This window comes from Corythoichthys intestinalis, chromosome 11 (genome assembly GCF_030265065.1).
Source record: "Corythoichthys intestinalis isolate RoL2023-P3 chromosome 11, ASM3026506v1, whole genome shotgun sequence".
In the NCBI taxonomy this organism is placed as follows: Eukaryota; Metazoa; Chordata; class Actinopteri; order Syngnathiformes; family Syngnathidae; genus Corythoichthys; species Corythoichthys intestinalis.
In genome coordinates, this window is record NC_080405.1 from 43647762 (window position 1) to 43662850 (window position 15089).

The window sequence follows — 15089 nt, forward strand, 5'->3', positions numbered from 1 at the left end:
ACGCATCTAATTAGTATGTTTGTTTTTGTTTTTTCGCGGCGGGGGGGGGGGGGGGGGGGGGGGGGGGGGAACACTGCAGAATCCCCGCGTTACCGTTACAGCACAACAAACTGTTCCTTGACAATGAAAATCGCTTACCGCTGACAAATGAGCGGGGAGCCAAATGCTCCGGCAAAGCGGCGAAGGAACAAAGCCAAGCGACCCGTACGTAATCCTCTGGCAGACTTCTGGGGAGTTGGGGGAATCTCCTGACTCTTATAGGTACGTCTGACGCGGGGACACGGGTGGCCACGCTCTGCCCCCACGAAAACGCACCACCCGAACTCGTGACCCCCCCTCCCCCCAGGGTATGAGATTCCCCCCAGTTGAGGCTCCCAGCGGTTAAAGTAGTATGTTTAAGTTATCTCGTGAGATCCCCTCCTAACTATGGAACTCAAGTGCGTACTATGATGCATAACAAGTTATCTTGTGAGATTCCCTCCTAACTATGGGACTCAAGCGCGTACTATGGTGCAAAACAAGTTATCTCGTGAGATTCCCTCCTAACTATGGGACCCAAGGTGAAAAACTAGAAGTTGTTACAATCTAGGTCACAGAAGCAATCACATCACAAAGGCATAAAATGCTAATGTTAAGGCATCACATAATATTTTCCCCCATCACTACCTGCACTAACCTTTTTGGGACCCATCTCAATTTTCTCTCACAATATAATCCGCTGTGCGTCCATCTTGCAGGAAAACAATGAAATTGCGACGCTGACATAAAACATATTTCGAGCATGTCATCGTATGTCGAGACAAATGACGAGTCAAATTTTACGTCGGATGTCAAAAAGATCGTAAGTTGATGCGATTGTATGTCGAGGTACCACTGTATTGAAAAAGAGTACTTACCAGGGTCTGTCCGGATGTTGTTTAAATCCAGAGCTAGTTGGGAGCCATCATAACGTTTGGACATACATTGCTGAAATATCAAAGAGAATCAAAGAGAGAAGAATTTATTTTATTTCTAAAACCCAGAGGATTTAGTTCTGAGTGGTGACAAATAGAGGTGGGAATCTTTGGGCACCTAATGATTCCATTACGATTCAGAGGCTCTGATTCGATTATAAATCGATTATTGATGCACCACAAATCCCCCCTACCTCCACTTTTAATTTTTTGTACACTAGTTCCAAAATTGTTCAAAAATCCTCTCAGGCTAAACCAAACTACTATTTCAGTATCAAGTTAACCGTTAAAAACAGTAAATAAAATACTCATGTCCCCATTCTGTATCGGCAGCTTAAAACTACATTAGATTAATTTAATGTTGTGAATCAACCACTAAAGTCCCGTTATTCCATAATTTTGCTTCGGTCTACTTTCGACGTGAAAGTTTTAAAACTGTTTCATCATTTAAAGATAGATTCAAGTCAAGATTTTGCCGATTTGGGTTTTTTTAAAGATAAAAATTAGGTTTGCTACAACAGAGCCTTCTAGAGTAGTCTACTGCTTTAAGATGGCGCCTGTTTACTAGCGCAGGAAAGTGTCACTTCGCATCTATTACTTGGTATATGATCTAACACGGCCGTCGTCTGTCATTTCACATCTAGTTCTACATATATGTGCTATCTACCATAGCCGTATGTTGCCGTATGTTTGTAGCAACTCGCAACTGGGCGGTTTCTAGTGGCTGACGGCCGCAGTCAGGTATTATTGTTTTTTTTTTGTTTTTTTTTTAATCTAGCGGCATGAGTTGAACATGATATTTACTCTCGGTTCATTCCTCATTGCATCCTGAAGACCGTGCTGACTGAGTTGTATTTCTGCTTTACCTGGTATAATTCAATAATCGGAATTTGGATGTTTGTGAATCGTTCTCGAATCTTCCACGGCCAAATCGCGAATAATCGAAGAATCGGAAATTTCACACGCCTCTAGTGACAAAGATATGTCTAATTACTATACATCTGTAAACCTCCCCACACTTGGGGAAAAAAATATGCACTGCTAGCTAAAGTCCGTAAACTTTATTTTAAATTACAGGCTGAAGGCCAGTCAAGTTATGGCTCATGTTGTTGAGGTGTTATGTATTTTTAAATCTATCACTGAGTTATTCATGGCTGGATCACAATGAAATGTGGCAGGTAAATTCTAGGGATGTATACGCATCAAAGCCTGATTTTTTTTTGGATCAGCCTGATTAACTCATTGGCTGTCTTTGATAGCTAAAGACATCCAGCAATCATTTGCTGCCAGCTTTTCCCAGTCAAAATCGATTAGCCTGGCTCTGCCAGACTATTCTCCCTGTATTTTTCAAACACTGAGAGAAATAGTCTGGGAACCATCCCATTAACGGCCTTTTCGAGCAGATACAAAATCAATCGACAAATCAGATTCGTTTATTTGCGTGACGTGTTCTTCACGAGCAACGTCACTCTTGCGCGTCGAAAGTCGTCTCTTCAGCAGCACAGATGGTGAACGGCAGAGCCGAGAATATGTTCCAATCCACGGTAAAATCAGTTTTAAATGACCAAAAACACATCGACACGAGTCATTGACAACAGTCTGTCTCGCGCTAGCCATGTCGAATAAACTCCGCTCTCTTCGTATGTTTACTTCCGCGCGCAAGTCCATCGTCCTGCGGTCGCCATTTTACTAACGTCACGTCTGCCCGTCGCTGATTGGTCCACTCCGCTGTCTGTTTGCTGTGGCTTGCTCCGCCCTGGAAATTGTTTCCGTGGGAATGGTGGCCAGACTCAATAGCTGGAACAGCGTTGAGTCTGGTGTACCAGGCTAAAAATCGATTGGATGCCCATTTCTGTCAATGGCACTGATTGATCACTCACTTCCAGCCCTTGCAGTTCAAATAGATTCGACGTCTATTACTGTCACTGGCAGTGAATGAGGTAATTATGCAGTAGGAGTGGGGAACCTCTTGGCACCTCAAAATACGATTTGCGATACAAAGCTTGCAATAACGATTATCTCACGATATGGCGATGCAACGATTATCGATACATTGGTGAGGAAATCAACCTAAGATATTCTACAAAACGACTAATAAACAGAAAAACAAGCTTCTGTTGTGATTTGGAATGAGTTTACAACTAGTAGACATCAAATCCATTTGAACTGGGAGGGTGGCAGCGAATGAACATTTGTTCATTTGTTCATTCGTTCATTCGCTGCCATCCCTCCCACTTCAAACGGACTGAACATCTCTGGCCATTAGTGGCAGCAAATGCTAGGCAATGAAGTAATTCAGATCATGACCTTATTGATTTTCAGTCACTTCCTGAAGTTCCGGTTGATTTTGGGGCATTTTATGAGTCACTTCCTGTTGATTTTGGGTTACAGGTACTGGTGCGCGATAATTATTGGTCTGATAATTATCGGTCCGATAATAGGAATTATGATGTCATCCCGATAAATCCAATAACATTTATAATACGACCGATAATATGTACTGTTCTGACTTTACAGTTTGTAGTATGGGAAATCAGTTGACCATTTGCGGGCCATTGATCCCGCCTGCCGGTCAGAATAATTCACTGCATCTATTCACTGCATCTATTTTTTTGTTACAGTAGTTTGGTTCAATCACTTACACATCGCGGTGTCAAGCGGAAGCATTGACAGTCGTGAATGCTTTCCGTTACATTTCCACCTCGGAAATATATGTAAGTATTTTATGTTTACTATAACATATGGATGTGCAATATATGTTTACTTCTGTGGTGAAGGGTCATATGTACAGAACTTTATATGTTATAGAAGCCAGCCAATGCTTTAGTAGCTCAAGCTAGTGTGCTATACATATAATAGTCGTGTATATAAGTTTATTGTGCAGTTTGTTGTATATTGAGTATTGAATATGTGTGTTTTTCTGTTGTACTTTCACAATATTAAGACGAGTGTCTTCCCATTAAAGCAAGGAAAGACCAAGCCTTGTGGTTTATGGAAGTGCTTCATTCTTAGCTGGCTGTCGGGCAGTGCAGAAGTGAACCGCACTGTTTTGTTCATGTCATGACAAATCTGAGGAGATCAAAGGCAAATCTAAGTTGAATCCACCACTAGTTTTTTTTTGGTTTTTTTTTTTAAACCTCCAGGTGTTCAAAAACTCAGGTCATACATTTAAAAAAATTATTATTATTATCGGTTATCGATATCGGTATCGGCTTTGAGGAACAGGAAGTTATCCATATCGGGATCAAAAAATGGATATTGTGCACCCCTAGTTATGGTACAGGAAGTGGCCCGGGAATCTCCCAAATGAATAGGCAGTGACTCAAACTCAACAGGAAGCAACCTTTAAATGCACTACAATGATCAGAAATTCACCTGTAAATGGCCTGAAAATCAGAAAGTGACTGTGTACGCTCTGGTTTAGAATGAATGAACGTTTGTTTGACTCTACCAGTCTAAATGGACTGGGCGTCGAGCGCCATCAATGGCAGCCATATAGTTAACTAAGACACTATTACCGTAATTTCCGGACTACAAACCGCTACTTTTTTCCCTCATTTTGGATCCTGTGGCATTTTTCTGACGGGCGCCAGGTACGCTCGAGCATGGAATGTGGAAGCGAGACACATAAGTGTCGAAGAAGACGCTAGTTCGCACTATTACTGGTGGTTTAACTTTGTACGTTGTGCATGAATAGAGGCGGCGAACCCTCATCTTTGTGCATGAGTAGAATTGGCAGATTTGCATCATGGAAAACGCTAGAAAAAATTAAATTGGCCATCCGAGTTGTATGGGAAGTTTTGATGACTCGCGGCCAGAGATCGCTTGCCAAGACTCTCCTCATGCGAAGAGCAGCTATTGCACAGGTATGCCGGGGTAGCCTGGCAGCGTGAAAGAAAGAAGTCCGCCATCACCAACGTGTTTCAAGGGGCCAGTCTGCTGCGTGACGAGGAGGACGGCACGGGCTCAGGAGTGAATTTGCCTCATTATGGGAGACATTGAAGGCGACAGCGAAGAAGAGACTGAGTAGGTATGTGGCGTGTGTATCTGAGCGTCTTCATATCAGACACTGAGGGTGAAAACTTCCATGGTTTGAATGCACAGGAGGAAGATGAAGGTGGCTAACAAAGACTTTTATGTTTTTAATAACCAGCCCAACTACTGCTGTACCGCCGTGCTGATGCTATGTACAGTAACTTCCGTGCCGCTGCTATATAACTGCCGTGCTTGCTGGCGCTGTTTGGGACGAAATTTTAAAATTTTGAAAACTCTGTATTTCTTTGTCAATATCTCATGTTACTAAGTGGGCACACTTATACACTTATAGGCAGGAGAGGCTTATGTATGTACACAATGTTTTTTCCTTTAAAAGTGTACTGGGTGAGGCTTGTAATCAGGGGTGCCCAATAGTCCAGAAATTATGGTATAGTGGAAGATTTTGTTAGCAACTTCTTTTTTTTTTTTTTTTTTTTTTTTAAACATCGACACCATTTTAAAACGATATCTCGATTCTTTGCAGGAGCATATCGATAACCTTTTGGGATACAAAGTATCAGGATATATAACTATTTCGATATTTTGTCACACCCCTATTATGCAGACTTGTTGCCTCAAGTTTAGGAGTTAGCCAGTAGAGGGCAGGTGCGCACTTCAAACTGGTCAGACTTCAGCCTGTAGTAGCACATTTGTGTTTAATAGTAAAAACTAAAAACACAGAAAATTGAGGTGAACAAAGCAAATAATAATAAAAATCTAACAGCTCAACTCTGGGGCAAATCCAAGTATGCAGTAGGGGGGTGGGGGGGTTGGATGCAGGTGCATTCCTTATTCTTAGTGTGAGAAAACAGGATATTTTTCAATTTCAGGGGGGAATGACAATCATTTTATTTTTAGGATGAGAGAATTCTAACTTGCCTTTAAATGTTCGATATCCACAGGCTTTAGGTCTGACAGGAGGAGGTTTGGTGGATTGCTGGGATTGACATGAACTTCCACCTTCAAGAAACAAAATGTCACATATGTTAATAGAAGCTCAATTAACATTTTTGACAGATAATGTTTACACAGCATTTTAATTTTCATAATTATGTCGACACACCTTGTAACCGTCTGTGTCAGTGATCTTGTGGGAGCACTTATGCAGTGCGCTGGCTGCAGTGGGATCATCCAAATAGAAATGGACTCGCGTACCGTCAACGTGGTACTACAAGAGCAACGCGACATGCATTTAGATGCAATTTAAAAAAACAAGCGTTTTTCTCAAATCTAAGATTTCACAAATGGGACTCAACATATAGAGGTTGCACCTCACCTGAACAGGTGTATAAGTTACAGAGCAGATGTTCTGAAGCGCAGTTAACAACCATTTCTTGTTGTATTTTTTTCCATGAGGAATCTAGGGAAACACACGATAGAGAAAGAAAGATTAAGAGCACAAAAAAGGTGAGGATGTACTAGAGCTGAAACGAATACTCGAGCAACTCGAGTAACTCTGGTTTAAAATCTGATCCGAGTAATTTTTTTCCCCTCGAAGAATCGTTTAATTTTGCCAGCTCTAAACATTACGTTTTGCGTAGAGGAAGAAGCAATAAAAAAAAACCCTTTCTGCAGCTGACAGCCGCTACAAACTAGAACGCCGACGTAGCTAAAAACTAGCCCGCATGATGCTACAGTGGCAGCAGGTAGCATCTGATGAACTACATGCGAAATGACAGTCAGTGGTGTTGGTAAACAGCCGCCATCTTAAAGCAGTACACTTCTCAGCGCTAATAAATACGGTTAACATTACTGCCACTCGCTCACGTAGTGTTAGCCCTGCGGAGGGCTAGATTTCTATTAATTATGACCACTGTCGATGCGTGGCTAACGCGTCTTACATACAGGCTTTATTTAATCTGTGAAAACATAGCGCTGTAGAGTGATGAGGGTGTAAAATGAAAATATGATAAAGCTAACTGTCAATTTTAGCTCAGTAGTCATTGCTGGATAAAACACCAAGTAGCACTGGTCCCTAATGTGCTCCAATACAGCAGGTATCATCCTGTAACGTTGACAAAGAGTCACCCGCTTCGTTAGGTTGCAATTATTTATCTTTTGGGAACTTGTGGAACGACAAGAAAAACAGGAAGGCACGTCTCTCGCCCTCCCGCACCTCCCTCACCCCCGCACGTCACGCGGTGCATTCAGAAACACATGCAAATATCCCCGCCATATTATAACCTGATATGTTACAATACATTTATTTTGAACACTGCAAAAACTCAAAATCCTATCACAGGGTCCCCCCAGGATTGATAAATCTAAATTCAAGACTTTTAAGACCTTTTTTAATGCCATTTCAACTGAAAATTAACACTTTTCTCGCACCCATTATTTAGATCATATTGAATCATATTAAATAAATAAAGCACCAGCATCAATTTTAACCTCAATTACTAAGTGTGTTTGACAAAAGAATGCATATATTGAAGATACAATTAAAACACATTTAAAGTAACATTATAAAGTCTGTCAGAATTTTTTTTTAAACACACACACGCACACAATAATTATGGACAAAAAGAGGAGGCGGACAGGACTCAGACCAGCCATCTTCTGTAACAGGCTAGCCGCTAGTGCACCTGCCAAGACCCCAGTGAACATGGCTAACTCTCGAGTTACAACGGCGAAATTCACATTCATTCGAAAGGCAAACCAAAATGTTTCAGCAGGTCCACTGCCTTCGCATGACCCATAAACTGCAACCTAAAGTATCTGGATGTAACTTGAGCCCCTATCACATACTCCAAAACAACGGGAATATCGCAGGACTTAACCGTGCAGCAGTTGTGTGTGAAAACAATTTCCCGTGTCGACTGACATGGGAAGCAGTGTGCGTGAAAACAGGCGTTAAATTCCCGGGTCACAGCAGATGGCTGATGACTTAGATATCATAGCGGCGGTCGATGTAACTTCCTCCCTCTTCGCAGTAAGAGGAAAAGCCGTAAACAAAATATTGCAATTATAAACATAGCAAGCTGGAAACAGCCAAATTAAACTGAAAACATGACCAAAATTAAAATGTCAATTATTACGTCAGGCCGGGCCAGAGTTCTTTCTCGCTAACTTTTTGAAATAACTATATATTAACGATGTATGAATGATAAACTAAGAAATACTTGTTATAAAATAAATAATTTGGATAAAAAAAAACCAAGAAGGCGGTGTGTGGTCATTGCAGAGCCAGAGCGTGCCTATACGCCCTTTTTAATCTTCCCCTCTGCGAGTCCGTAAAACAGCATCTGTTCATTTATATTTATCCAGCGTTATTTCATTGTGTAAATAAATTTATAATGATCATAAAAAATATGTAGTCTATTTAAACATTAAGAAAATGTGGGGTTTTTTTCTGCCAACTGAGAATTCGTTACAAAAGACACGTTTTTATGCAGACATCGTCACAAATGTTATCACACAAAACGCGGGTCGGGCTTTAATACCCGCGGACCAGTTTGGGTCGGGCTGGATTTTTCAGGCCCGATTTTACCTCTATCTGAAAGTCTTGATGAGCTTAAATTGGCTGCAGTTACGAAGTCGGGAATGCTACCTCTGGAAAAAAACACGATTTGACCAACATTATGTTTAACAAACTTTTCCAGCGTTATTTAATTGTGTAAATGCATTCATAATGACCATAAAAATATGTAGACTATTTAAACATTAAGAAAATGTGCGGTTTTTTTTCTGCCAACTGAAAAGTCGTTACAAAAGACAGTTACAACATCGGGAACGCTCCCTCTGGAACAAAACGCAATACGACCAACATTGTGACAGCCGATGCCGACCAAAAATGACGTAATATCCGAAACAGATCACCAATTGACTCATCTGAAGTATATGAATGGTGGTCTGTTTTGGTGTTCAGAATCCACAATGCTTCTGCCTGCAGGGTTTTCGTTCCACCGACAAACGGACGCATTCCCCATGCAGAGGAGGGTGGATTCTCCGTTTTGCCGGTTGTGGTGGTTTGGCACGCACAGTTGTATTTCGATTTGTAGTGCAGTGCATCGTAAAAATTCTATGAGTCATCTTCGTTATGGATTTAAAATAAATAAATAAATAAATAAATAAATAAATAACCGTCACGGATATGATTTAGGTTGCACTGAGATGTTCTTGAAAATTAAGACCACGGTGAAAAAATTCCAGACTTACAACAGCTAATTTAATACTTTTAATACCTTTAATAATGGAAAACTAAATTCAATGTTTTTTTATTACTTTTAATAACCCGCGGGTACCATGCAAAACTTAACTAGAACTTAAAAATGGCATGACACAAATGGAAATTCAATTGAAACACGTGGGAAAACCACCTAACTTAAGTGATATGTGTTATCAAGCGTAATGGCATTTTTAGGTAAGAAATATTCAGTATATATTTTCTATAAGATCTAAAAGTTTTTGGAATGAAAGCAGTGAATTGGTCCTTTTATTGTAGTCACATCTGAGAGACAATTGTTGGCTGTGTTCAACAATGTACATTGAAAATAAAGACATTGATTGACTGAAAATGGTTCAATATTAGATGAAATGTTTTGTTTTATCATGTATATTTATATTTGCTCTTTACCTAAAAAAATATATGTTTTATCCGATTACTCGATAGGATTTTCAGCCGATTACTCGATTACTAAAATATTCGATAGCTGCAGCCCTAGGAAGTACTAATTGCAGTGATACTCACAGTCACTTTGTACCAACTGCTGCGGTTTCGGCCTCCACCACCTCGGTCTCCTCTGAAGCCGCCTCCTCTACCACCTCCACCCTTTCCTTGTCGCCTGTCTCGGCCATCCTTCCGAGGGTGCCTTCCGTAGGGTGTGCTGGGGAAAGAAGGTAGTAGTTTAAACAAGTGTTATTTTTCAGCAAGCCAAAGTGCTCTTTTATGTCAGTTCAATTTTTTCCTAATGTGTATTACTTCTGGGACTACGAAGCAAATTAGTCTTTCTGGTAGAGTTAATAATCGGCAAAACTTGATCATCGGCCAAACTTACAATCTGCTGTGATTGCTGCTGTCTTGACTGCTGTCGTTCATTGCTACATCTCCATCAATGTCTTCGAGTCTGGACCGTGGTCCAGGACCCCCGAAGCCACCCCCGCCACCACGTTGCCGGTCTCTGCGGAAACGGTCGTGAGCGCGACCTTTATTGGAATTTCTGCCTTTACGGTTGCGATTAATTGGTCCCGTGCGGTCGTCATGCTCTGAAATATCAATAGATTCTGAGTTAGATTAGGTTGGAGACTTAAATAACACTACATATGAACAAATGTTTAAGTGAAAGACATTGCCGACTTAAGGCCGAGTTATGCTTCTCTGTTGCGGTGACGGCGTAGCGATAATGTAGACCCTACGGCGTCAACGAACATTCGATAGTTCTGCGGCAAGGCATTGCTCTGTAATTCAGCGCCAAGTGACTAGACGCGTGGCGTTGCGTTTGTACGGTTTTGGGGGGGACTTGTCAACTTCCTCTAGTTTTCTTCCGGTTACACGACAACTGGCAACGGTGTTGGTACGCTTGAATCTTCAGCTCATCAACCAAATGTTGAGGCACAGGCAACGCAGAAGACTGTTGCGGAGGTGGTCTGTTCGACTGCTGATGCCGCACAGAGACTGGCAATCACATTACGAATTCTAGCATCTGCGGGTGGAATCCAGCAAACTGCTTTGTCCAGCGTTTTGTCCCATTTCTCTGCCGTGTTCTACAACCAGCCAGTGGGAAGCCATAGCAGATTTCTGGTGGCTATGGAACTTTCCAAACTGCGTTGGAAGCCTTGATGGTAAACACGTTATAATTAAAGCTTTGGCTTTTTTCCGTTCCCTTGGAAGGGGGACGGGTAAATTTGTAATCTAATCCAAAGCACCGAGGCACTCTTAATCAGTGATGCTGTACCAAGTTGATGAACTATCTGTTGTTGAAAAATAAACATCAAAACAACTCTTTTGACACCAAACCTGTGCTTTATTCTTCATATACTTGCAGTGTAAAATGTAAATAAGTCAGACTCACAGCAAACATGTGTACAAAATAAATGATAACGTGCACCAACCAAAATACAACAAAGTGATAAAAATCTGGCAGTTTTGGGCCAGCTGGGTCACCGCTTCGTGTGGCCATTCGCTTCCGAACACACAAACATACTTGTCTCGGAGGTTCTTCGATTTTTTTATGCATTCGCTGACCTCCAGCCCCGTATTCTCAGCAATCCCCTTCCATGAATTGCTTGCTATCTGGCAATCTTTATCATGCCTTGATGAAACATTGTACAGGTGGTCGTACTTGCGGACCTCTTCGATGATCCTCTCATTGGCTTTGTCAATTTTCTTAGTGTAGCGCAATAATGTTTGTAAATGGCTGTAATTTTGCGCTGAACCTGAAACAACAGTCTGAGCAGACCAATCACAGTCCATTTGCGTCAAGTCATCACGCGTTGACGTGACACGTAGTCAGGATTTTGTGGAGGTGTAAGTATGGCTATAGCGGAGGGTCGTAAATCAGGTCTGCCCTGACGGCGTAGGTCTGCCGCAGAAGCATAACTTAGCCTTTAATATGAAACTAAAACAAGACAATGAGAGATTAGTTTACGGCGCCTAACTGAAAGCAGTTTAAGAATTAATCATTTACATTACATCGAACCAAATGTCCAGAGGTCAATTCTGTCTACTTAATGTATTGTGATAAAGTTTGACATGACATGGATATTCTAAAATACAATTATGTAATGACAGTCTTAATTTTGGAATGACAAATAACTAATGTGAGACACATCTTAATTTTCAATAAGACTATTCAATTTAAAAAACATTAAAAAAAAAAAAAAAAAATTCCTCACATGAGAGCAAGGGGTTAGTCATATGTTAATATTTCACATGTCAAATTTTGATGACCATTCCTAGACCCCGGCTGTTGCTCAAATTCAGCTCAGACAGGCTGTAGCTCACTTGCAGCCGGTGTAATAACAAGGGGTATAAAAATTTATAAAAGTATGGAAACAAATGGATTTAACATTTGAGGTCAGTCATAACGACAAAACAACCCATGACACCCCTGTAAAAAAAAAAATCAAGGGCGTAGGTTTGCATAGGGACGGTAGGGAAATAACACTACCAAATTTTTAGGAGGCTCAAATTGTCCCCACCAACTTTAAGCAACCTTATTTGCATTATATAATTAGTTTTGTTATATAGAGATTTAGAGATTATATAGATTTAGATTGTCTTCCCGTATGTTGTAACGATAGATTGTTATGTGAATTATTTTCTTTATGTTCAGACTTACATTTATCCCTTTTCATTTGCTGAATGTGACAGTCCATTTTTCCCCTTCAAATGCACATTTGATTGGCTGATGACTTGCCCCCCCTTCCCCGTCCACACACACACACACACACACACACACACACACACACACACACACGCACTCACAGCCCCGAAAGAAATACGACATGTTGACAGTATGCCGCCACCTCCGCCCCCTTCAAAGGGGAGGGATTTTAGAAGGTTTTTTTTTTTTCGGCCAGCAGCAGCCACTGTAGCTTTCATTTTTTTTTAATGAGTTTGGCTGTGCTTGTAGACAAAAGCAGTAGTGTTTTACCTGAAGGAAGCATCCATTTTTGTTATTCCCTGACTAAGACATTTTTCCAGTTACATTTAATTTCTTTATTTAGACAGACAATGCTGAGGGGCAAATGTTTTTCTTTTTTTTGCATTTCTGGATAGTTAAGTGATTATGAATTAGTATTTTATATAATGTAAGTTATGTTGATATATTAACTATTTAAATCTGCTAATAAAATCCAGACCTTTATTCGGGAAGTTTTCAAAATGTTTTAGTAGTTTTTGAAAACAAAGGTTTTAATTGAACGGTGCATCACCTGAACCAATACATATGAAACTAAGTATAAGTCAATACAGATTTATTTTGATCATTTAGCCCAGGGGTCCCCAAACTACGACCCGCCTCCACATTTGGTCCGGCCCCCTGAACAATATCAGAGAGCATTTGAATTATTTTTTTTTTCAGTAGTGTAATTTATTTCTTGGTTTTTCTCTCTGAAGAACCCAGAGAGGGTTATTTGATTATCATCTATTTAATTAATAGCTTAATTATATAATATTATATTATTATTTTTATTTCATTTACTTTTGTTCCGTGAAGAATCCAGAAAGGGTTATTTGATTGTGGCTTTCTGAAAGACAATAAATTTTTACATTTAGGCACTCCTGCAATCGTCACACTTTTTCTGTGACAAACTGACCCCGGCCCCTCATCAGAGAAGGGAAAAGTTATGTGGCCCTCACAGGAAAAAGTTTGGGGACCCCTGATTTAGCCTATCAATTAAAAAGGGTCATATTCATGAGAAATGTAGGCCTGACCACCCCGTTTACCAAATCTGTTTGGTCTTTTTCATGTCCTGTCCCCAACAAAAAGTGTACATGCAGGTTATGCTGTTACATGGTCCCTACCAATGTTGAGACCAAACCTACACCCTTGAAAAAAAAAAATTCTATATTATACATAGTAAATTAGCTATTACTTTGGAATACATTTTGGTCACCAAAATGTTTGCAATATCAAAATGTTTACAACATCTCATGCTATAAAAGATGACAACTTCAAATCATGAGGTAGACGCACATTGCTAGCTTTAGCAATCCAAAATGATACGACGGCGGGCTTTGAAGTTTACAACTTGGATGTCGTGCTTTGTCATACTTTATACAAAATGTTTAGTTCAGTTAAAAACAAAACAATCTGAGTTTACACTGATAGAATACAACGAGAAGATCTGGCGTTTTAAACAGCGTGATGACGTAACATTGTCCAATAATAGCCCTGCTGGAGTGATGAAAGATAGGCCCAAAATGAAAAGGATTACCTCCTGAAGTCAAGAAACCACTGCATCTAACCTCCCTTGTCGGCACAGAGTCTGAATGAACAAGGCACCAAAAGGGAAAGACGGTGTAAGATTAATTATGAACAGAAAAACACTACTTACCAAAATAATCCGCCATATTTCCGCGAGGGCGTCAGGAAAAAGCACACAAAACCGTCTACTTCCTGCGTGTTGTTCTATGACTGGCTGATAATACGAGCTCTATTCACTTATTGTTGAAAAAAAAAAATCGAAAAGTAACAAATACGAAAGCACTGAGTCGTTACCACACTAATGTATTTGCTTATTTTAGCCTAGCTTTGTCTCCTTCAATTCGATGCTAAAAATGGCGGATGTGAACGCTTACAGCTTCCGGGTTACACTCGTGCCAGCACAGCGGTACATCCAATTTGCGCATGCGCCATAAACCAATTACGTACAAATTAATTACCAAAAGTATGAAACTTTACAAAACATGACTGTAAGACGTAACACAAATGAGAAATTTATTATATATAAGACAATAACGATCTTTCATGAACTATTTTACAATAAATGAAGAGTAAAATTGACTTAAAAACTTACTGTGGTTTAGCGTTCGTGTCACCTGCAAGTTCGGGACACGTTGCCAAGGCGTATCCATGTTGTAATACATACATCTAGACACCTGTGTTACCTACATCGACAAGAAAAACAAAACAGCAACGGTTGATGCCTAAAATAAAAAAAGAAGACTTTAAGGGGCGAAAACGCTAACAATGGCCAAGGCACAACTTCATTTCGCCCATGCAAATTTAGCTAGCCTAGAGTCGGCCCTAGGCCCACAAGCGTTAGCTGTACATATTTTTGGACTCACCCAAAACATTTTCAACTACGCCCAAATATTTTTTTGCTGCTGTTTGTGACGCGACGACACGACAAAACAAGGAAAACGTCTTTTTTCTTTCACTGCTCACATTCACGTTGGTGGCACTCACGTCGCTCAGCTTTTCGGCTAAATTACAAATGATAACAACTTGTGACGTCACTATATGGGTACTGGCGACTGGTGTAAAACAAATAAGGATTTGTACACTGCAATATTTCAGAAAACTTTCCTATGTGTTTATGTGTAATTGAAAATGCCTTATGTGCTATATCAGAGTATTCCTGAGTGTTCCATATATTTTTTGAATTGTAATGCATAATGTTGTACAGTGATCCCTCGTTTTTCGCGGTTAAGGG

General features: G+C 40.3%; 1 protein-coding gene across 5 annotated transcripts in view; it reads right to left on the minus strand.

The window, feature by feature from the left end:
* nxf1a (nuclear RNA export factor 1a) overlaps nt 1-14887 on the minus strand; it is a 29169-nt gene extending 14282 nt beyond the window's left edge. Inside the window, exons 1-9 of one of the 5 annotated variants that reach the window (XM_057850563.1) lie at nt 14822-14887; nt 14451-14541; nt 13869-13919; nt 9986-10193; nt 9679-9814; nt 6265-6348; nt 6052-6156; nt 5868-5948; nt 897-966 (exon numbers count right to left, since the gene is read on the minus strand). In XM_057850563.1, the coding sequence (XP_057706546.1) occupies nt 897-966; nt 5868-5948; nt 6052-6156; nt 6265-6348; nt 9679-9814; nt 9986-10193; nt 13869-13919; nt 14451-14520 (805 nt within the window). In that variant the 5' untranslated portion in view covers nt 14521-14541; nt 14822-14887. Of the gene's footprint in view, nt 1-896; nt 967-5867; nt 5949-6051; nt 6157-6264; nt 6349-9678; nt 9815-9985; nt 10194-13868; nt 13920-13988; nt 14229-14450; nt 14581-14721 lie in introns of those variants that run through there. The other 4 variants (XM_057850561.1, XM_057850564.1, XM_057850565.1 and 1 more) reach the window with 4 other exon arrangements.
* Between the last annotated feature and the right edge of the window lie 202 nt (nt 14888-15089).